Source organism: Ornithodoros turicata, unplaced genomic scaffold (assembly GCF_037126465.1).
Source record: "Ornithodoros turicata isolate Travis unplaced genomic scaffold, ASM3712646v1 Chromosome160, whole genome shotgun sequence".
NCBI classification, from domain to species: Eukaryota; Metazoa; Arthropoda; class Arachnida; order Ixodida; family Argasidae; genus Ornithodoros; species Ornithodoros turicata.
The window spans coordinates 75,225-99,643 of record NW_026999321.1 but is presented as its reverse complement, the minus strand read 5'-3'; the positions used below and the strand labels follow the sequence as shown (position 1 = coordinate 99,643).

At 44.3% G+C, this 24,419-nt stretch overlaps 2 protein-coding genes across 6 annotated transcripts in view; one reads left to right on the top strand and one right to left on the bottom strand.

The window, feature by feature from the left end:
* LOC135372691 (zinc finger protein 239-like) overlaps positions 1-20,168 on the bottom strand; it is a 37,033-nt gene extending 16,865 nt beyond the window's left edge. For 2 of the 5 annotated variants that reach the window (XM_064606186.1, XM_064606189.1), the window contains exons 1-4: positions 19,830-19,959; positions 19,610-19,734; positions 18,198-18,412; positions 10,564-10,713 (exon numbers count right to left, since the gene is read on the bottom strand). In XM_064606186.1, the coding sequence (XP_064462256.1) occupies positions 10,564-10,713; positions 18,198-18,354 (307 nt within the window). In that variant the 5' untranslated portion in view covers positions 18,355-18,412; positions 19,610-19,734; positions 19,830-19,959. The other 3 variants (XM_064606190.1, XM_064606187.1, XM_064606188.1) reach the window with 3 other exon arrangements.
* Positions 20,169-20,921: 753 nt separating this feature from the next.
* The window catches only part of LOC135372695 (zinc finger protein 845-like), a 36,515-nt gene continuing 33,017 nt past the window's right edge, over positions 20,922-24,419 (top strand). The window contains exons 1-2 of the mRNA XM_064606192.1: positions 20,922-20,994; positions 21,289-21,412. Coding sequence (XP_064462262.1) covers positions 20,925-20,994; positions 21,289-21,412 — 194 coding nt within the window. The 5' untranslated portion in view covers positions 20,922-20,924. The remainder of the gene's footprint in view (positions 20,995-21,288; positions 21,413-24,419) is intronic.

Below are 24,419 nucleotides of genomic sequence, written 5' to 3'. Positions count from 1 at the left end.
TACCAAATGTGTGGCGCTGTCGAATACTATGATGTCATTTGTTTACAAACAGGGTGAGGTCTATTGTTGAGCATAAACGAAAACAGTCTAGGCGTGTTGCACTCCTCCGCAGGCAACTCAAGGTCTACCGCAACTGCTCACGCGCGCTGCACCTGTATAACGATATTTTGCGTTCGAAGTAACTTGGAAGTAACTTGTTCTTTTTTTAAGTAACTCAGTAACTGCGAGTTACAGTTCAGGCTGAAGAACTTCGTTATTAACTTAGTTACATTTTGCACACTGTAACTTAACTCGTAACGAGTTCTTTTTGACGGGTAACTTCTCAATCTATGTACGAGATACAGTACGATAATTGGCAGGAAAATGCTCGCCATGTACCAGGTTTATGCACTGGAATAATATTCCCTACATGACAGTCTGAGGTAACACAATCCATTGTAAGGGATTGCAGCCTGATTAAAGACAGAAATTCTGCAGAAATGTGTCCGGTACTTTCAACAAGTGCCATCTATCCCGCAGGAGGAACATCACTTGCCGTTGCGAGTCAATGAGCTGGATATAAAGCGACTTGTGTGGTTTTCTGTATGTATGTGTGAGTCATTGGATGCATGTACCATAAGTGAAACCCCTGGGGCTGATGGAGGTGTACCCTTTCATGTATTACTTGGCCAAACTCCTGTGTCTGGTGCATTTTCCTTACAGCGTGGTAACCATGTGTTGTGTCGTATGTGTTGGCCCTAGTAAGGTATGGAGGAGGCAGAAATGATGGCGACAGCTAGTATCACAAGCACAGAGGGCGTACGAATCCAAGTGCTGAATTACTCTCTTTCTCCGTTTACCTTGTATCGTGTCGAGTGCAGTGAGTCGCAGACATATTTTGCGATATTTAAGCCAGCACATCTTCACCCTTCCTACCAAACTGTCACTCTTGTTCCACAAGCTGCAGCTAAACTGCAACGCACTGTCAGTGAATTGTCACAGGCGAGGGCGAAGCACGGCTGACACGTTTGCCATCGCCCTGCTTACGTTTATTTTTTCTGAAGGAAACCTACACTCATGGGGAAAACAAATACTGTAAACGTATTTCTATACACGACGTATTAATTTTCGCAAATTTCGCGATCGCTAAAAAATCGCAAAAAATTGTACTCGCGAACAAAGCTTGACGTTGATCCTGCGGAAGGAAGCAGACCTGGAATCGCGAAATTAAATACTCGCGAATGACTTCCCAAATGTGGTTCGCGAAAATTAATACATCACGAACAAAAATACGTCTACAGTATTCAAACGCCCCACGGTGACAAATAATGCATGGTTCGTGGCAATGTTCGATAGTGCATGGATATGGTTGGCACAGCGAGATGCATAGAGTAGCGCATTCACTTCCAACAGAACCATTACGACACTGAAATGATCTTGTTCCGAGTTTGGCAAGGTCGCCTTGCATATTTTGCATCTAACGGATTCACATAAAGAGTGCTGTACATGTGTCCTGTCACGGTTTCTACGTTATCATGACAGGAATTTTTAAAATTCCATATGATGAATATTTTACATTTATTCAGAGAGGTGCCACCAGAACAACCCATAATCGTTACATTAAGCCCCCGTATAGTAGGGTTGAAGCCTTTAAAAATTCCTTCTTCCCTATAGTAATTAAGGACTGGAATGCACTGCCTAGCGATCTTGTCAACTTCAACTCTCTTGCCTCATTTATTCGTGGAATTGATGATTACTTTCAAAAAATGTAAACACAGTGTATCTTATTTTTGATGGTGTTTCGGTACCGTTCTGGTAGCAAAGTGTCGTTTGTTGTTGATGCCTACTCCTGTTTAAATGCGTGTTCAGTTGCTCGTTCAATTATTGTTTAATTGCCATTTAAGTCTTGCTAATTTTGTTATAATTCCGAGACGGTAGATTTACTTTTGCTGTACAATATGCTCATGACCTGTACATTTTCTTTTATTTTTCACACTCCTGCAAATGACATCTTGGTGATGTCAGCAGTATCCCTTAAATAAATAAAAAAAAATCATTAACATTCGAGGGACAACCGTGATACCCTGTGGTCGTTGGCGACGCGAGCTCGGCATCGGGTGTGCCTTCTGGAAAAAAAAAAAATTACGTACTAATTTTAGCAAAAAATACTGTTCCAGTTTTTAGTGCATATGCTCTCAAGGTGTTCCTCTATGGTTGCGTGCAAAGCGCACCTGTCTAGCTCGATATCGCCACAACAAAGCTACCCCCGGAAGTATCTGCTTTTAAGCGATCTGCTCAACTTTACCGAATTATTTCGACAACTCGGGATTCTTCGGGATTTCACAATTTTTAGAGCAAAAGTGTTTTTTTTGTTGGAATGTACGTCCGGCCAGCTCTTCACCTGCAGGACTTGGTTTGTTTAGAAGGGCCAGTTATTTTGATAAAAAATGCAAAATTTTGGTACTTTTAGTGCTGTTTTCCCCGACATGCCAGGCACACTCCCTCTGAACGAGATGGAACTGATGTTCTGAGGCTGGAACAACATAGGACAAATACACACAGGCCCTCAAATTCACGCTCCCACTGGTGGCATATCACATTTGCGACAATAAAATAATACATAAATAGAGATCTCTCACTACATCCTTACCAATTCCAATTTTGAACCAATTCAGGCCAACATACCGATGTCACTGTATCCAGAACCAGCACCGTTGTCTGGTATACGGTGTCACTGTCGAGGATGTGGTGTTTCTCTACATCACCACACACTACCAAAGTGAATGTGGTTTTTACTCTGAGCGTTAACTTTGAAGCCCTCTAGCGATGAAACCCCCCAAAATCTGGGACCAATATTTTGTATTCGATATCCCTCTGCCATCACAAAACATGCTTGGTCTCCTTGGTTTACTTGGTCTCCTGTTCGCGTGATAACTGTTTGATTACAGCATGATGGCCTTGGCTACCACTAGGGGTCAGTTGGGTGCAGTTTGTGCACTTAAGCGTTGTCTCTGCCATTAAAGGTGTTTGTCAGTCAGTCCTTCGTCTGTGTTTCATCTGTCCGTCTCCCCTGCACTGGGGTCTTATCGCTTTTAGAATCATGAAACACCCAGATTTTTTTTCCCCACAAAATCCACGACCATTCTGACAGCATCGTTGGATCAGTTTGCATGGAATGCAAAAACTGCTGGTGAAGTGGTGAACTCTGCAGGACAGAGATCACACTCGTGCAGCTTCTTGCCAGTGTGTCTTCTTGTGACACTGCAGGACGGAGATTGCACTTGTACGGCTTCTCAACAGTATGAATCCATACGTGTTACTTGTGGTTCGAAACAATGTTGCGAAATGGGCTGGTTGGTACATTATTAAAACGAGTTATTAAAAGCCCCCAGTGCTGTAGAATATTCAGATAATGCGAGAAAGTTCTCGGGTGATAACTAGGGCACGGAATTTTAGGCATTTGCCTACGAATGCCTATAAAAGCCTGTGTGTGTCATTTTTGGGGCTGCCTGCCTTTTTGTCGACTCTACCGAATTATACCATTTTTTTGCATTTTAGATGCCGCAACAGCCTTTTTTTGACAAGTGCGAGTGCGAGCGCACCTTTCAAGCTTATGCTCAATGTTGCATTTTTCTTTTAGTTTCTGCGTGTTTGCGCCTTTTTTTCTTCTTTCTTGCGTTTGGCTTCCCTCAGTATCTTTGTTTGCTAGAAGGGGTTCGTACATACTTGATGAAAAGATTTGGCCCTTCTTAACGATGAAAGATGAAAGTCACTGAAAAGGTTAGCCAGCTGTAGGTCTTGAACCCACATCTTCTGGATTACCGGTCCAGGGCTCTACCAATTGAGCTAAGCTAACACGCCTTCTCAGCGACTTCCAGGGTGTAGCGGATGACGACGACGTTACGGAAGATGGACAACGAGCCGCGTGACGTGCTGCATTCTTCAGCTGGCAATCAGCTGTTTCTCAGCTGACCGCGGCAGTCACACATTAAACACTACTCCAACAGGAACCCAAGATCTAATGTTGGTATTCTTTAGACTTCCAGCTATCACACAGGGTGCGTCATCTGAAGGGACAAACCAGTCACTCTGTCTCACTCATCCTCCTTTCACTCTTACATTTTTGCACATTCATACACACATTCATACGACAGGGATCGACGCAAGCGGCAAATGTTGAACATGAGAGAACTGATGTTCTGAGGCTGGAACAACATAGAAGGGACTATCACATACAAAGCCTCAAGTTGCCTAAGAAACTAACGATGAAGGATCAAAGTCACTGAAAAGGTTAGCCAGCTGTAGGACTTAATCGTTAATTTCTTAGAAGGGACAATTTAATAGAAGGGACAATCACATACAAAGCCTCAAGTTGCCTAAGAAATTAACGATGAAGGATGAAAGTCACTGAAAAGGTTAGCCAGCTGTAGGACTTAATCGTTAATTTCTTAGGCAACTTGAGGCCTTGTATGTATTTGTCCCTTCTATGTTGTTCCAGCCTCAGAACATCAGTTCTCTCTTGGCCCTTCTTGCCCTTTCAATATCTTTGAAGGCGAACAACAGCAGGCATTATTCAATATAGCATCGTTCTAGGCTGCCTCTGCAGTTATGTGCCAGAAGTTAAAGCTTCTACTTTGTATTGTAGCCTTCAAACAGCAAGTTTTCCGGGATGGAGCACTCTGAAGCGCCAACAAAGCCAAAGAGCATACCAGATTAACGCGTCTATTTTGATGTTCTTAAACGCCTGCCTATTTCCACTGTTTTTACTGCCTAAATTTCCGGGTCCTAGCAATACGAGCAAAAGAGATTTTCTCAAAAATTCTCCAGATACACCTTTAAAAGATGTTCACGAAAGGAAAGGTTGAAGTTCAGTGCTTGTGTCTGTGTCCTTTTATGTCTTCTAGTGGACTGTCTTGTTCGTACCCAGCACTGGTTTTTTTTTTAATGCTCTTAAATCGGGTGGTTCACCTGAGCGAACTCAGAAGGACAGATTGCACATGTATAGCCTCTCTCCCGTGAGGGTCCGTTCGTGGTGCCACAGGTGCAGAACATGGCTTAATGTTGCAGGACAGAGACTAAAATTGTACAGCTTTTCGCTCGTGCGTCTCTTCTGATGATACTGCAGGTACGTGCTGCTGCTGAACCCTGCAGGACAGAGATCGCACTTGTATGGCTTCTCGCACACGTGTGTCTACTGATAACACTGCAGGAGCGTGGTGAACTCTGCAGGACAGAGATCGCAACTGTGCGGCTTCTTGTAACATTGCATGTACGTGCCCCGCATGAACGATGCAGGATGGAGGTCGCACTTGTACAGCTTCTCTCCCATGAGTTGTCCATTTGCGGTGCCGCATGTGCGTTGTTTCCGCTGAACTCTGCAGAGCAGAGATCGCACAAGTACTGTTTCTCACCCGTGTGTGTCTTCTGGTAACGCTGCAGGAGCATGGTGGAAGTGAACTCTGCAGGACAGAGACAACACCCGTGTATCTTCTTGTGACGTTGCAGGTTCGTACCCCGGATGAACAATGCAGGACGGACATCGCACAGCTTCTCTTTGCGAGTTGTCCGTTTGCAGTGCCGCATGTGCGTGCAATGGCTGAAATGCGCAGGACAGAAACTGCACTTGCGCGACTTCTTGCTCGTATGAGTCTTCTGGTGACACTGCAGGTACATGCTGCGGATGAACCCCGCAGGACAGAGATCACACTTGTGCGGCTTCTTGCCCGTGTGTCTTCTTGTGACATTGCAGGTACGTGCCCCGGATGAACGATGCAGGACACAGGTTGCACTTGTACGGCTTCTCATCAGAATGAATCCACGAGTGTTCCTTCAGGTGGTGCATCTGGGTGAACTCGGAGGGACAGAGACTGCACTTGTATGGCTTCTCATCAGAATGAATCCACGAGTGTTCCTTCAGGTGGTGCATCTGGGTGAACTCGGAGGGACAGAGACTGCACTTGTATGGCTTCTCGCCTGCGTGTGTCCGCCTGTGGCGCCGCAGGTGCGTGCTGTGGCTGAACTCTGCGGGACAGAGATCGCACTTGTAGGGCTTCTCACCCGTATGAATCCGCACGTGATCCTTCAGGTGCTGCAGTCGGGTGAACTCAGATGGACAGAGGTCACACTTGTGCTGCCTTACACCCGCGTGTACCTTCTTGTGGTACTGCAAGCTTGAGCTGTAGCCGAAAATTGTGGGACAAAGATCGCACTTGTATGGCTTCTCGCCTGTGTGCGTCTTCTTGTGACGGCGCAGGTCACTGCTCCGGCTGAATGCTGCAGGACAGAGATCGCACTTGTTTGGCTTGTTGCACACGTGTGTCTTCTTGTGACGCTTCAAGTGAGCGCTTAGGATGAACCCTTCGGGACAGAGATTGCACTTGTACGCCGTCTTGTAAGCGTGCCCCTGCATGTGGCTCTGGGCACCCTCGGACTGGGAGAATGTAGCTGGACTGAAGTCTTCCACCTGGGGCTTCGCTGCGACAGGATGCTTTAGGGTAACTGGGGACACTGGTGGATCACAACTGTCTGTGGGTTCATCCTTAACATGAAGCATGCGACTGCTTGTAGGTGCATCTGAAATTTTATAAATGGGACAGTGAGAGTGCAGATGTGCTTGTATTACGTTGACATACTGTATACCGTATTTTCACGCGTATTAGCCGCACCGCAGATAAGCCGCAGGACTCGTTTTTAGATACATTTTGAAAATGTTTTTGCAGATAAGCCGCACTCGCAGATAAGCCGCGTGTAATACGACGCGACTGCTTTGTGCGCTGAACCAGTGATGCACATATAAAATCAATAGAGACGCTCAACGCTCGTCGACGCCGTACTCCTTGCCAGATGCCCTGTTCCCGTACTGGTCCGCGAAGTCGACGACTTTTAGTGTGAAGCCGCTGTCGTAGCTGTGCCTTCGCGTTAGAGCCATGCCTCACCTCTAACTGCCGTGCCCGTGTCCACGAATGCTGCTGCTCTGGTCAAATGAGAACTGATGCTTAGCTGACCACGTTTTATCCCGATGTCAGGTGTATTGAACCCTTCCTGTGGGTCTGCCGACAGAGGAGACCATAGGGAAGGCCATAAACCCTGTCCACATTCCGGTGTCGGCATGATGTATAACAAAGGAGGTCAGTTCTAGTGTTCTACTAAGATCGGATTGTGCCCTTGTTGCGTGTTTTTCGTGGATTGACGGGTTAGTGGTGTTCCAGGAGACATGAATCACTGCCACCCCTTTTGTTAAAGCTGCGTGGCGGAATGTATTCGGAAGGTCAGTCCACTCGGATGTGGACCCGCCCCTGTTCGGTATTGTTCGTGCACTGGCAGGGCGGTCCAGTTCCGAAAAACATGAGGCAGTTCGGCCCTTTCGTTTAATCCGGGGTATGGGGAAAGTACCAGGGAAAAATAGTCACCAGATAAGCCGCACCCGCGGATAAGCCGCAGAGCGTCCGCGAGAAAAAAAAATCGCGCATAAGCCGCGGCTAATACGCGTGAAAATACGGTAAGTAGTAATTTTCGCGAAATTCGTGATTGCTTACATTGTGCAACCGGAACCCACGCCGTCGTCTACGCTGACGTGGTGCCAGTTAGGGAAATAAAATAATGACGGTGAACGGGTTAGGGAACGATGCTGACAGTCACAAAGTTCCAAAAGCGAGTGCACTTCCTCCACCGCCTCAAGAGGGAGAGAGGGAAAGCGGAGAGAGAGAACGCAAGCGTTTGCTTAAGCTCCTTGCTGTCGTAAAGACGCGTCCTTGAACAGGGCTGACAATGTGAAAGAAATGACGGGAACCGTACAGAAGGTCAATAACCAGGGAGATATGGGGTGCTGTGGCCCGTTGCGGTCCGGTGCGCAGAAGCCGTTTGTTAGAATTATGCGGTGCATACTATGCTTGTCACCTTGAACTAACGGGGGTCTTTCCCCATTGAAATATACACGCGGCTTGGAACGAGAAATGTCGTGGCTGGAGGATAGAGTTTGAATTATCGGGGGTTTCGAATTGAGCGATTTGAATTAACAAGATTCTATCGTATTACAAAAATTGGGACGGAAAACGCTGAAAAATACGGAGACTTTCCGGGACAACGTACCCGCCTCTGGGTATGTCAAAACTACTTTTATTAATGACGAAGGAAGGAAGGAAGTCGCTGAAAAGGTTATCCAGCTGTAGGACACGAACCCACATCTTCTAGATTACCTTTCCAGGGATCTTACCAATTGAGCGAAGCTAACACGCCTCTCCGATGACTTCCAAAGGTGTTTCATTTGAAAGGGCAAACTCAGAACATCAATTCCAATCCTGCTTTTGTTAGCTTCAGATTTAGATTAAGAACTGAAACCCGAGGGGTTTGAGATACAGCCAGAGCAATTTTCAGACACCTTCCCGTTAAGAGCATCAGCATCAGGCTGACAAGAGCATACGGTGTCGCTCCGAGCTTCTCCGTCAGGACACCTGGCCATCCGCTGCAACATCTGCAGGTGCGAACCATGTTTTCAGCAGACTTCTCTTCTTGGGGGTTCTTCAGCAAAAGTATTAATGCGCATCATTGTTGCGGGGTAGGGGAAAAAGCGTGTATATAAGTCACCCTTCTATTGCTCTCCTGGGAAAAGAAATTGAGTTCCCGAGAACATCAGCTAGTCCGTGGCCTGCTGGTGCGGCCCTCATGAGACGTACATTGATAACAAAGTAGTTAAGGTTGAATGGTTTTCTGCTGTGGCAAATTAAAAATTCTGCAGCACCGACTGTAAAAAATTCAATGATTTTCCGCGGCAAGCAGTCGACGACCGCTTGAAATGGGAACACTTTACTTTCTTTGATAATGCGCGAACAAAAACCTTTTATAAAATTACAGGTTGAAAGCACCGTTTTTTACATTACGTACATACATAATATCGTGTGCTCTCCTCTGACAAAGGCCTGCCACCTAAAATCATTTTATACCTGCTGAAAGACTTTTCAGCATCTGCGGAGTTTATAGGAACTTTATAGGAAGATTATAGGAAGGAGCTTACGATACACGTCCCGTGGAAGTTATGGAACACCCTTTTCTTGTTTCTGGAGCTTTAGGCATTATTTAATAGTCTTTAAACACAAACTCCCACACACAAAATCAAAATTCCTCACTGCCACTGCTCAACTGTACACAGGAGAGGCACTGCCCCATCCTCAGGCAAAGTATGTGCAGCAAACTTGGGCTAACGTTATCTCAACCCAAACTAGAATCTCCCTGTGCTGGCACTGCACCATGGGCAATTTCGTAAAGCAGGCTTCACCTCATACGGGGAAGCTTCAGGTGAAGTCGACTTTTGGGAGCTGTCACTTGTACTTGGCGAATACTAGTAGGATATCCGGAAATCCAAATATTGCGTATATCTAGGGTTCCGGGTTTTCAGAGTTTATAACTTTGGAGACCTTTGGAAATGTGGCAAAAATGAACACAAAAACAAGTTACAGTGATATAACATTGAATGGGCTTGTAATATTATGAAATAACGGGATAAGTTCCATTTGTCAGCCACACCTGCCACATTTCGGGAGGTCTAAAAAATTATAAACTAAAAAAAAAACGGAATTCGCGAATGAAATACCTCGAGCGATTGATATATGATTCGAGTTCGAGAACTTGAATATCTGCGCGCCCCTTAAAATAAAGGATTCCATCGAATTCTGTGCCAAACAAGGGACTCCGCGATACATATTTTGCGGAATCGCGGAAAACCCGGGTGCCCAGAAATAATTAGGACACCTCACCGATAGTGGCCACTGGGAGTGTGCGGTGTCATGGTGAGCTTACGTTTCTTGTGTGTTAGGCTTGCTGGGTGTGTGCGCTTGGAGCAATTAGATTCTTGGGAGGCATTCTTTACCCTTATTCATTAAAAGTTGCGAGTAGCGCTTGGTTGTCCTGTCTCGTTCTGCTGTCTATGTTCTCGTGGCAATTTGCAGTGATGGCCAGTAGTTAACTACATGTAGTTAAACTACCTGATTGTGGTTAAAAAGTAGTTACCAACTACTTGCAGAAATGTAGTGGCAACTACTAGTAAAACTACTATTTCGAATTTCTTATAATATAAATTCTTCGAATTTCTTTTCTCGAACAGTTAACTGCAGTAGTTAGGTCACTGCAGATGCCAACTACTGACGATTTTGTCGCAAGCGTATGCGCCTTCGACTTTTACCTTGAGCTACTTGTTTGATGAGAACGGAGGTGCAGAGCAATTGTGCCGTGCATGTGTACTAAACCTTCACTTTGATCATTGCTTGTGATTCATACTTAGGTGTCCAAGAACACTATGCAATGGGATTGTGTTGACGGACAATGTTAAGTAGTTATAAATGTAGTTAAAATACGTTGTGGTAATTAAAGAAGTAGTTTTAACTACCTCCCCGAAAAGTAGTTGAGCTACTAGTTAAACTACTCCATCGCGAACTAGTTAGTAGTTATAGCTAAACTATTGCAGAACTAGTTAGTGGCCATCACTGGCAATTTGTAACCTTCCATTATGTTCTGTTGCAACCCTGTCTCTGTGCACACTGTACCACTCTGATATTTTTGCGTGACTTAATGAATGGACCATTTGGTATTTACCTTGAGACGTTGAGTCATGTCTGTGTCCCATTTCATCCTGTACCACCAAAAGTGCAGTGTTGTACGGTTCCGTTTTCGACTGTATGATCCCACGTTCGTTTGAAGAGTTGTCCAGAGAATCTTTGATGTGGCACGTGCCAACTGTCTCCCCTGAAGCAAAACAAACGAGGGAGCATTACATCATTATTAGGGCCCGGAAATTTGGGCACTAAAAACTATGGAAATAGGCGGGCATTCAGGCCCTTAAAAATACAAAATAGGCAATAAAATGCCAAAATAGGCACGTTATTCTGGTGCACTCCTCGGCTTTGTTGGTGTTTCAGAATGCTCCACCGACGAAAACTTGCTCGTTTAAAGGCTGGGCTACCATACAAGCTTTGACGTCTAACACCCCTGTCAGATGAGCGCACTTAAGGCCTTAACGGTTACAGCCTTAAGTACATACTGTCATTATCTTCCTGCCAGACGGTCACCAATACGGCCTTTGCGACAAAACTGAGGTAGAAGGGCAACGGCATTCCATCGAAACTGCCCAAGCCTCGTCACCAAGCACACCGTAAACACCCACACAACCACCAATGTCCTGAGGACGTCCTGAAATGGTCAGAATATCTTTGTCGGAATGTGACGTAAATAGGATGTCTTGTGGATGTCTATTTGCGATGTCCGTTGGGACAATAAAACCGTACATCCTGTAGATATCCTGCAGTCATCCTGTGGCTCATGTCTCATGTCAAACCAGAAGTTGCGATTGAAATCATGTGGTATGAATTCCCAAAGTATGTGGTGGGTGTAATTCTCTCCTGACTTGCATGCCACATTAATAATACAATGTACGTATTGTATAGCAAAAAGGCAAAACAGCTAAGCTCTATTGACATGCTACACGAATATTTTAATAATTAGCCCAAGACTCATTTTGTTTCTGATTACTTGATTTAATGTTTTTTGTGGATCTCATAGATGATCCATTCTTAACTGGCATGAAGCATGGAGTCTTGCCTCAATCTGATCTCACTAATGAATGATTTCACACTAATTGTGTGTCGTCCCAAACAGCACAGAACACAAAAGGATATGTACAACAGCATGTTAAAATGGTTAATGTCAAGTGCCACTGTGGTTGCACAGTCCTTTGGCAAATTTCACTGCAAGATTTGTGCAAAAACGTCTGAGCAGACAAGTCGAAGTTACACGGGGATTGAAGCATTTCCCGTCACTCACTCTTGATGTATTGAGTGTGACGAGACAAAACAGTAGACGTCATAAGACTCTTCAGCGCAGTTAGAGAGCGCGGATATCAAGTCACTTCAATTTCCCACTACCTTAGAGGGAATTCAAATACTGCAGTTATTGCCCTTTGTTTGGTTTCTGTGTCTTCAACACACTATTTAGGAAATTGTCCAAAGTGTGCAAATAATTCATGCTCAAAGATAAAAATAAATAAATAAAATAATAAAACATAAATTAATTAACTAAATAATAAAACAAATAAGTAAAATAATAAAATAAATATATACCAAAGTTTACAAAGTTGTGCAGACAACTCCAAATACCTGAGTATTGCAAAAACTGATTTTGCAATACGATAGTTCCTGGCTTTAGTTACTTTGCGAGACGTGAGCTTTCCCGGTCCTTCAAACCGAAACTTAACTATAGCCACAGTGCTCTCATCGTCACATGCGACCAAGCGGCATCGGCATCAACTCGGAGTCGGTTTTGAACTTGGAAACTTCTGTTGGCGTAGCGTCTACGCAGCCTGGTGAATTGTGTTTCCTCCTGTCCTTCAACTCTTCCGAACGTATAAAAATGTGAACGTCTTTTCATCTGTGTAGTGAGGTGCTTCCTTGTGCATTTTGTTCCTGAAGCTTTGCAGAACCTCTATTACGGCAAAGGGGAAGCGGCGTGTGTAGAACACAAGTCGCAAGTTCCGAACCGGCTGGTATAGTGATGACCAGATATTTATCTATAGTTATCTGAACTGCATTGATGATGTGTACTCGTGCTCCACTCGAAGCTCTTAAAATCTCTAGTATTACCAACGTGATCTTGCCATGTTTACCTGATGCAATGATGCATGATATGCCTATGTTCTGTGTAAACACTTAGAAAATACTGATTTGCATCGCATGGTTTCGGTTCGGCTCTAGTGATCCCTGGAACAGAAGCATTGCGGTACTAGTCAACTCTTTGTATCAGTCAGTTTAACTACGTATGCAGAAACATATCAAACTAGGCGTCATATAATTACGTGAGCTTGTGTCTGGAGCCTGAAGGTTTCGGGAAGTATTTTTTTTTCCAAATTCGGGGGTGAAAAATCGCAGAAATAACCATATGCTCTAAATTCATGCGAATTCTGGGTAGAAATCTTCCTTTATGCTAAAGTTCAGGATAAATCTGACTCTATTACTCAAACAAACTGTGCAGGTTTCACAGAAATGGTGATGTAATTGCGTTTGCTGCCAAACAAGCTAGTGTGCATCTTTTCAGTTCGTTTTCTTCGGTTTGTTTTTCAGTAAGTTTCGGTGAGGGCAATTTTCTTTGTAAAAGAACTAATTTCACCCTAAACAGGCAACCTTCAATATGGATTGTAGATTCGGGGAATTAGCTGGTTAAACCCTTTCAGGCTCTACTCATGTTGATACAGTATATGCAGGAAACATCATCAGACCGCAGGGACACCAACAGTCTTCCGCATAAGAGAGGAAAAGTCTCAATTATGTGTTGTGTTAAGTCAGTGGTAATCTTTTTCTGTAAGTGTGATGAGCTTTTGGAACATTTCCTGCTTTTAGGTTCAAGAGCTTCATTAGCTTGGCGGTAGTGAAGTAAAGGGTTACGCCCCATTTCGTCCAAACGTTTATTTCGTCCAAGTGCTCACAACGTCCAAATATTTAATTCGTCCGAAAAAAATCGGACGTACTGAACACTTGGACGAAATGAACAGGCGAGGAGAAACTTGCCCAGCGCGTCCAATACCCGTACCGTCCAATAGCCCGTTTCGTCCAAATGGGGGAATTCCCAAAGGCTCTGCTCCTTTCGGCAGACGACTGCCTAAGGCTCTGCTCCTTTCGGCAGGCGACTGCCTGGCTGCAGTCATGAAAGCACAGGCCATTTTGACACTGGGTGAATGGCAGGTGACTGTATTCATGAAAGCAAATGGATTATTGATCAAACGGGGAATCACAGAAAACACAAACCCGTTCACAGGACCGCTGACCTACATGACCGTCCAGTTAACGATGTGTTGTTTTCTATAACTGTGTTCTCGCTACGTACCGCGTTTCCCAATGTCAGTGATCTTTCTTGGAAACATCTAGGGATCTGAAAGGAAACTTGCGGTCCTTTGCCTTTACGTAGACTACTTCGAGCGGCAGTGGCTTACCAACGTTCATCTCTGGAATTAGTTTGCGGATGAGGACGATCTCCGCGCAAACAATCACGCCGAAGGGTCCCATAATTCGCTGCGCATGAAATTCAAGAGCCAACCCCACATGACGTTTTTGAAGTTCATCGTCGAATTTGAGTCAACCGTACACAATGTAAGCACAACCAGGTAAGCAACAAATTCGCATAATCAGGGAACACCATCATGATAATTAATAGAATAAGCATATATACCTCCTCGCTTGCTCTCTTTGTATTCATGCCTCTTACCGCCATTTGCAGGTACGCATTCGGCTGCTGTTGAACGGGGCTTCGCCAAGCAGGAGACGATACAAGAGGCTCGCTCTTCCTTCTCATGGGCGTGCGGAAAATACAGCTCAGGGGAAATGATGCTGGGAAACGAAGCACCCTTCACAGACGTAACAGAGCAGTTTGCTCATGTCATCTCAAGGCATACCTGCAGCGCATGTCCCACTTGCTGGGCCATGCTAACTAATAAGTTAGTTGTTCAAATGAAAAAAAGAACAACTAAACAGAGCAGGCTGAGCATTTGTTTCTCGTTTTACTCGGTGTATGGCATGGCATCTTTCGGTGTGAATGTTTAAATCCTACCTTCAATCGTAAACGAAGCAATTGTTCACTCGCATTCGGAGATTCCCCTCCCTTTTCGGACGAAACAAGCGTTTGGACGGTACGGTTATTTGGACGGGTTGGCCAAGATTCCCCCCGTCTGGTTCAGTTCGTCCAATGCCCACTATGTCCAATTTTTTTCGGACGTGTTGAGTACTTGGACGTTGTGAATAATTGGACGAAATAAACATTTGGACGAATCGGGGTGCTACCGAAGTAAAGCAATCTACACGAAAGATACTCGAGTACCTTCTGACGAACTGCGTTGCTGCAGAGTTCAGCTGGGTTGTTCAAAAGGGCAAGCGGAAGTTTGTGTGGCAAACCTGTTTCAGTACAATTGCCTACTTAAACTATGCCTCCAATATTCCTTGGTGGCAGTTACTGTTTATACTACATGTCAGCTCTACCCTGTGATATCTTCATGTTAGGATGCGAGCAATTTTCGCATTTTTGGTGTACCAAAGTGCCTGGGCTAGCTCGAATCTATATGCCCTTTATGGTGCTGGTAACTTAATTAACCGCCTTCGTTACTCAGGATACTCACCCACTTAGATGAAACACTAGTTCCTACATCAGCTGCTCATTCCAAGAACTCATGTTAACTTGATACATTGTTAGCTAGCTCATTGCCAGGTGATATACAGATGGGTTTTTTGAGTGGGAGTACAAAATATTCAATAAAATGTTTTGTCACAGTGAACAGGCTTGTGTGATGGAACAGCTTGCATTATAAGATGTATACACAACATACGGGGCAGGGGGTCATACTGCATTAACGTTCTGGAGTGTCCAGAAAAACATCCTGAGATGCCTAGAAAAATATCCTGAAAATGTCATAAAGGACGCCACCAGGATTGCCCAAACCAAGTCCCCGGCTGTTGCAATCGAAGTACGAATGATGTCCAATAGTATGTCATCAGGACAATCCGGGATATCTTACGGACATCTGATTGTCCAGTTGGTGACATCATATCGACATCCTCAGGATGTGCCTTGGTTGTGTGGGCAGCATTTAGCACGTTTAATTCAATTCGAAATAAATGCTTTTTACGCGACGTAATGTTGCCATCTTTTCTTTCTTCGTGTTTTTCTGGCGTTTTTGCACTTTGCTTCGCTTTTTATTGCATCTGTGCAAGTGTTACGTTTGTAGTCACTCTCTTGAACCACTGCACGCGGCATCACACCTTGTCGTCTGCATCCAAAAACTCGGACGCCACTCAAAATATTATCCAAAGCACTTAAAAGCAAATATAGTTTGCTGTTGTTTTTTCAAAATACCACCAAAACGTTGTTTTCGTTACTTTCAGTAAGAAAAAGCGTGATTTCGTTACATTACATTTGAACTTTCACAGACTCGTTTATCGACGTGGACATCATCGACAAAATGCCTTCACAGATACCGTCTGGCAGCTCCCCCAGAGCTTAAGGCCGTATGTAACTTACGGCCATTTCTTAGTGACTTAACTTTAAGGGCCGTATATGTGCTTGTCTGACAGAGGTATAATACACGAATGCTGAGGTGGTCTGGAACCATGCCATATTGAATTATACTTTTAGTTCTCCGCCCTGCAAGATCTTGAAAGGCTCAGAGAAATCACACCTTTTGATCAAATGTACATGAACACCTTCTAGCAACCAAGGTACCAAGGTACTGAAGGAAACCAAACGCAAAAGAGGAACAAAATGCGCAAACACGCAGAAGCAGAAAGCAAAACGCTGTACGAGCCAAAAAAGGCACTCTCGCACTTACACCTCTAAAAATGGTTGTTACGGCGTCTAAAAATGTTTAAAAAGACGACTATTGAACATAGTCGGTAAAAAAGGCAGGCAACCCAGAAAATGTCGCATTTAGGCATTTATAGGCAAATGCCAAAAAAAAAAAATCCAGGCCCTAATCATTATATTTAGACGATACTGTTGGTCATCAGCGTCATCGCGTGAATAAAGATTGGTTTGGATTGGATGGCTCAATAATGGCACAGCATGCCATATATGAACCACATTTAAGACCTTTTGGTGTTTCATTGAGTTGTCCTACTTCCTTGTTTATGGTAACTTAAAAGAAGCTGAGGGACACTATTACATTAACCTCATAAGTGGCAATTTGAATGCTGTGTGGAAAACCTGAACAAGCTTCTAAACAGAAATATTACGCTGCCTAACAAAATCCATGTAAACGGAAAAGTACTACAAGGTGTTGATTCCAAAGGTTCCTGCGTTGCACGCGTCATGTGTCATAATCACCCGGGATGTTCTTATACAGGGTGTTTTTTCTTTTTTTAGACAGATTTTTCATTAAAAAAACTATAAGGGCCGTGGACATGCTGTTTTCACTTCTATCATCTCTGGGCCGGCAGACGTTCTTGGCCATAGGTTGCTCAACCATCAAATGACTATTTACCTCAAAATCGTTAATGAACTTTTTAATTATAAAAGCTACGAATTGCTCCAATGAGAACATCTGTTCCTTTCGGTGACCTGATATCGTAGCCGCTTTCGGAACAAAAATCCGTTCGCTAGATCGTCCGCAAAAAATTCGTGAAGGAACACAATTTTTTTTCTCTATTGTGTTCATTGCGCACCTTCGGAGACATGTCTTTCTTTCACCCCCAATGTGAGAGGGTTAAGGAGCCTCATGGGTTGAAGATGCCGCCACAGTGCCCCCTCATGCGTTGAAGATGAGCTTTAACTTGCGGAAACAAAACAAAGACACGTGCATCGGGTGACACTATTGGAACTGCCCTTACCTTGGGTTGCATTTTCTGTTTTCTTTTAATCTTTGTCCAGGACGCAAGAGGCGACAGTGTGCTCTGTCATCCTCTCACGTTGGGGGTGAAGGAAAGACGGGTCTCCAAAGATGCGCAATGAACAAAATAAAGTAAAAAAATGGTGTTCCTTCACAAATTTTTTGCGGACGATCTATCGAACTGGTCTTTGTTCCGAAAACGGCTACGATATCGGGTGACCGAAAGGAATAGATGTTCTAATTGGGACAACCTCGTAGCCTTTAAAATTAAAAAGTCAATTAACGATTTTTAGGTAATTAGTCATTTGACGGTTGAGCAACATATGGCCAAGAACGTCCGCCGGCCCGGAGGTGATAGAAGTGAAAACAGCATGTCCTTAGCCCTTATGGATTTTTTAATAAAAAATCTGTCAAAAAAAAAAAAACTATTTCAGTTTGTCGCTGCTGTGTGAGGTGTGTCAAGCGAATTACGTCCACGCAGCAAGATGGGAACAATAGGGCGGTTGAAGAAAAGTTTGCACAGAGCCATTTCAGGCCCAAGACTTCTATCTTCTTCTACTATCACATGTTCCCCAGGAACATTCCCTAAACTGTTCACCGTCTTACTACACAGTTTGCTGAAATGTTACCACGACACATTCCTCTTGAGCAATCTGGAGAACATTTACCATCTTACGATGACATGTTTCCGAAGAAATTGAAGCATTTGTTGCCCCGAGCACACGGTTTACAGAAATCTTACTAGGACACGTTCCACAAGATCATCTCCGTCCGCGTAGGACATGGCATACTGAAACCTCGCTACGACACGTTCCTTGGGAACGTTCTGTGAAACGTTCGCGACTTGATTACGGTAATTTATAAAAAATCTTACCGCAACCATTTCCTCTTGATGGAGATTCAACACGGTACTGTTCCTGTACCTGTCCCTGTTCGTGTAGACACGCAGCATCAGGGGGTTCCAATTTTATTCTTAAGAGCCGACCCCCGAATTTGGGGGACAGGCAGATTTCTTGCAGCTCTGGATCCATATGGATGGGGCACGACAACTCCGATGTTCTTCAATGAGAAGTAAACACCCTTTTGTCCCTGAAATAACAAAAAAAAAAAAAAAAAAAAAGATTCAAGTGGGTGACGGAATAAAAATATACCCACAGGGTGTTTCGCCCAATGCAATAAAAAAAATTGCATTAAAAATGTACTTGTCAGAACTCTACGGCGTCAGCGCTTTACTTATCTCGGGGAAGATTTTGCCATTGCTTCTGACCACTTTCACAGAACTTGATTTCAGTGGAATTGAATTTGCCAAGTCAGCATCATGCTTTGTTTCCCCCTAAATAAACGGAGGTCGCGTGCGGGGTTTACCCCATTCAATCACAAAATGCATTCACTATTATAATGGTAATAGCAAAAAAAAAAAAAAAAAAGCGTCGCGGCAGAGAGTCACGCATGAGCCAGGCAGTTGCGTGGGCGTCAAGTTTCAGGGACCAGAAGGGTCTCGCCATCAAGCTGAGCGCTGGAGAGAACTTCAGAGGAGGAGTGCATGAGAAAGGGTTGATCGAAAGGTGGAGGGGGATGTAGTTGGGGGGGGGAGGAGGAGAGAAGAAAATCCAACGTATAAACTGACGTTTTAAAGGGGGGGGGAAAGGCCCCCTCAAGATCCACCACTGGTGCGAGAGCGGTGATGCGCCTTGGGCACCACGACAACATGCAGGCGACAGTAGCGCGTAAAAGTCGATCCAGAGGACTATATGTTATATTTGGCAACCCTCTATGAGGAGCCCTTAGGTTCAGGTTCAGGTTCAGGTTCAGGGGTGCCTAAACCCTTCCGCACAATCCGCTACTCATCGGCACACGAGATCTGCATCACGATTGGCTGATGGAAATTTGAATTCTGAACGCGCAGAAGCGTACGTACAACTAGCATAGCAGACGACAACAATAGCTCCTACGAAAACGCATTAGAATGATGATGACAATAAACTTTAGGAAGAAGCACCTCTCGTTGAACATCTACAGCTCCTACAAAAATACTAAGGTAAGTTGAAGTACAAAGTATTGTAGAAATTGAGGAAGCAATAACTGGGACGATGAGTAGCGCGCGGGGGGGGGGGGGGGGGGGTTAGAAACACGGGTCGTAACGTAATCACGATGATTCTGGAACGAAATGGGTAGACAACCTCAACTCTCGGGTCGATCGGGGTACGTTTTTTTGCAAAGCAGCCAATAACTAAGGTGAATTCTGCCGGCTAGTGCTATACGGATAGACGTAACTACGTAACTTACTGATTTCGGATGATGAATCCTCGTTTTTCTCAATCTACTTGAGCATGGCGTTCCCTTCTTGCTCCTTGTGCTTCTGTTCTGGGATCTTCTCCAGATTGTTTTTCGTTCCGGGCGATCCTGGAGCACTGAGAGAGAGCGCGGAACAAAGGGATGTCATCGAAATAGTGAAGATCCCAAAAGCTCCTCCGTTGACGGAGAATCACATTTACATTTTTAGTACCTCCGAGTGCAAGGTAAGGACAGTAACGGTGCTTCTAAGTAACACTTGCAACTACTTTGCCATTACCAGGAGCTTCACAGTTTTGTGGTTTCTACGCTCTAGTTTGTACCTAGCGAAACTGAAAGTTTGTTACCTGATTACCGCCATGATGATGATGATGATGATGATCGTGTTGGCCGTTCCCTTTATACCGGGCGGACAGCGTTCTGCGGGGGCAGTGCGCGTCCTAGCCTAAAAACACAGTTCCTTAGTCTTTTTCACCAGTTGTGGTCCTGTTATTGTTCCTGTGGGTTTTCTCCCACCACATACTCAGACGTCGTTTGACAGGACGCCATGGAGGAAAAAGTGGTGGCGATGTCGTTTGCATGGCGCATGGAGGAAAGAAAGAAAGGTTTCTTTCCTCCATGGCATGGCGCCAAGTGTAAACAGGGGAATAAGATGTAATGATAAGAACAATAAGATCATGACGTATAATGTATAAAACGTATTTTGAATAATTTAATTCTTTGTATAACAGAACGACGTTAATTTTCACGTGCGCAACAGATGAAAAAGCGTGATGATGGCATAGTTTGCGTCGTCTGCTTTTCAACGCCAATGCAGTCAAAGTTCAACAGATATAATAGTACAATAGGCACTGATTAGGTACAGACGCGGAGACAGAGCAGTAATGACCTGCAATGACCCACGCAACGCCTAAAACGATATTGAGATAGCCGAAGCACCCTGGAGGGGTGGTGGGAGGTACAATATCCGAAAATCAAATAAGAAGTCGGTTGGGTGGAGTTGCTTTAAGCTTTCTATGTACCGTTTAGGTATTTATGTGCAATTCATTACCATTGTGTCTTCAAGCTTGCAATACTACATCTATTGAAACTTGAGGTAGGAAATGAAACTTGAAGTAGCTGGATGCCAGCAGACGCCAGTCGTAGCAGACGACGGTCGCAGATATAGTTAGAATTTTATTATTCTAACTTGGATACTAAATTTTTGGCTTACATTCTTCACAATACGTTCGAGACGTCGCGATATTATTGTTCTTAGACATGTGATTGTGTTACACTGTTACATTCTGTTCTTTTTACACTTAGCGCCATGCAGCTGCAACGACATCGGCACCATTTTTTTCATTTCCTGCCTTCCTTGTTTCCTTTCGTCCATGGCCGTAAGTGGCCGTAAGTAACAATATAGAGTAACAATAGTGAACATGTTCGGCACACAAACAGCTTCTAGCACGCTCCTAGTAATGACACAGTAGCTTCAAATGTCACTTAGAAACAGTCTTTACTCTTCACTTCGAGGCAAGATGAATGTGCTCTGCCAATAGACACGATATTGGAATCATCACCGTTTTGATAACGTCGCTACAAACTGACTGACATTACGTGTAAATATACTCGCAGTTGTTATTATTATTATTGTTGTTATTGATAACAGCCTTTGTTCCGTGCTATCTTAGTGTTCCAGGACTGCCCAGGACGAAACGCGATTGGAGAAGCACCCAGAACGACACCTCAAGAAGCACGCCACAGTCCTCATGCTCGAGTGAATTGCGAAAAAAGAGGCGTCATTTCCAGAAAGCAGTAAGTTCTGTCCAGTCTGCAGGACTAACATTGTGTATAATTAGATGTTGTAATATGTGATACTGAAGGAGGGCTCTGAAGTTTTTGCTCATTTTCAAAAATACAGTGTAGTCTGAATGTACAGGGTGGGTGCAGATAAAGTAGACCCACATTTTCGCACATAGCGCGTTCCCTGCATACCGTACAGGTCCCGACAAAAGTTTACGGAACACGCGAGTGGTGTATTTTCTCCTCGGTACGACACCCTAGCGGCAAGCGGAAGCAGGTGAAATCAGGCCAGTTCACTGCCTGAGAGGGGTGGACGACTGCGCTCTTAGCGACACACAGCGGTAGTTTCGGTATGATTACTGTTGTATGTGCCTGCGAAGTGAGTTGGATTTAACTGTTGTGCTCGTCAACAACTCGTGACCCACGTCAGTTGTTTATCAATCAATCAATTATCAATGTCAGCGTCAATTGTTTATCAGCTCGTCACGCGTCGTCCACAATAAAGCAACTGTTTGCAAGACACCTTTCTTTCTCTTGTCTACGTATCATGGCTTTCCAATAAAAGCAGTACACCGTAAAGTGTTGCCACCATGATTCATCCTTGTTATCACGATGATAGCGGCGAGTTCCCTGTCTCAACAATCGTTGAATCACGTGTTGTTGGCGAGCACAACAGTAAAATCCAACTCACTTTACGGGCACATACAACAGTAATCATACCGAAACTACCGCTGTGTGTCACTAAGAGCGCAGTCGTCCACCCCCCTGAGGCAGTGAACTGGCCTGATTTCGCCAGCTTCCACTTGCCGCTAGGGTGTCGTACCAAGGAGAAAATACACCGCTCGCGTGTTCCGTAAACTTTTGTCAAGACCTGTACCAAGTTGCGGCGGCGCAGGACGGTGCATTTATGCGATACAAATCGAGAGAAAAAAATCGTGGTAACCAACTTCTGCGCAATAAAATCGTTAGCTACGTGAACTTGGCTCCGTGTATTGCCAATGGGACATGGCAGTTTAGCACAGTTGCATCGCCCTACCGCTAGGGGTGCCACCTACACAGAAACAAAACGAGATCTGGTACACCTGGCGGGAGCTAGACGCAACTGTGCCATTTGAAAATCGGGATGCACGGAGAGGAACGTTTGCGTAGATAATTTTTTTGTTACGTGGAGTTGGGTTACTACGATTTTTTTTTTGCGTTTGTACCGGATAAATACAGTGAACCCTCGTTAATATGACCCCCGATAATCTGACATACGCCCTTTACGATCATACTCTTGGAGGACAGTGCTGTGGAACCTCTGCATATCTCCTCCGTTAATATGACAATTCCGCATTATGACAAAAATTTTCGGGAACGACCATGGTCATAATAACGAGGGTTCACTGTACGTCATCTCGCGCTGCCAGAAGTTCATGCGGTAAGTAGGGAACGCCACACGTGCAAAAATGTGGGGCTACTTTATCTGCACACACCCTGTATGAAGCCTCCATAGGGGAATCATAAGGACTAGTTTTCTTTGAAGAGGAAAAGCACTGTAAGGTGAAAGGATCACTAATCGGGTACACAAGATGCACTTTTCGTTAATGCATTGTCCTACGTTCCCAATGGTGAATGTTTTCCAAAAATTGTTGTAAAAGTAAGTAAAACAAAAAAAAAGTAAATAATGGTTCTAAGCCGACACAATATTCACTGCACTCTTTCTAGCTCACTACAAGCTAGACTTTTACAAGCTAGCCCACTACAAACGTTCGCCACAAGCCAAGGAACCACATGTTTGGATAATGTGAACGACGTTCTTTCATGGAGCATTGTAACTGGCAAATGGTCGAGCTGTTTAGTGCCCCTTTAAAAGGTCTTCACCGATGTAAAAGATGTGCCTGGTAATGTTGTTCATTCCATCCCTGGATGGATGGATAGATGTATACACATATATGTATACAGTCAAACTCCTTTATAGCGAACACCTTTTTAACGAAAATACCACTACAGCGAATTTTTTTGCGGCCCCGCTGGAGCCTTATATGTCCAATAATGGACATCCTTTTTAGCGAAAATACCTTTACTGCGAATTTTTTTTGCTGTCCCCTGAGTTTCGTTGTTAAGGAGTTCGACTGTATATCTATATATGTCGTATATATCGAATCGTATCGTATTGTCGTATATATACGTGTATATATCTATATATGTCGTGCAGCATACTCTGCAAAGTCCGCCCAATGCAAAGGGTAAGCCATGATGATGATGGTGGCGATGATGATGATGCACATCATGGACGGAGTCTGAAGTTTTCGGGAAATTTTTTAAATATTAATTTGGGGGTAAAAATCGGGTGAATAAACATGCGCAATAAATTCGTGCAAATTCGGGTGAAAGAGACTGCCAGTGTGCTAAATTTAGGGAGAAGTCTGGCTCAGTTACTCAAACTAACTGTAATGGCTTGGTACAAATGGTGACGTGACTGAATTTGCTGCCAAACAAGTAAGTTAGTGCATTCTCGCAGACATCCCAGTGAGAGGAATTTGGCGGGTAAAAATCGGGTTTTACCCTAAAGAGTCAACCTTCGATTCGGGGTGCAAATTCGGGGAAGAATCGATTAAAACGCTAAAACCTTACTCTTTAAAGTAGCACAGAAGTCATTTTTAACACCCAGTTTTCTTCTTATAAAACTGTTAAGTTTGCCAGTAAGATGCACCATGCGAAGTAATTTACACCACAGAGTCATAATTATCGCAGAAACTGAATTTAAAATATGCCGCAAATAGCGACCGTGCACAACGGTGGTGAAGAGCAGTACCAGCCTGTGATCTGCCTGGAACCTCGCGCTGACGCTATAAGGACTCGCTCGCTGATTGGCCTAGAAAAATGTCGTCTGCTACTCCGCTGTCGTCTGCTACTCAGCTGTTCGGGGTTCTGATAAAGCCTTTCTCCTTGCTCGGTAAAGCTTTGGGCGCTCCTTGTATCCCCAATTCTCCGGGAAAACTGGCAAAACAGGTTTACGGTGGCAAAGGAACAATGC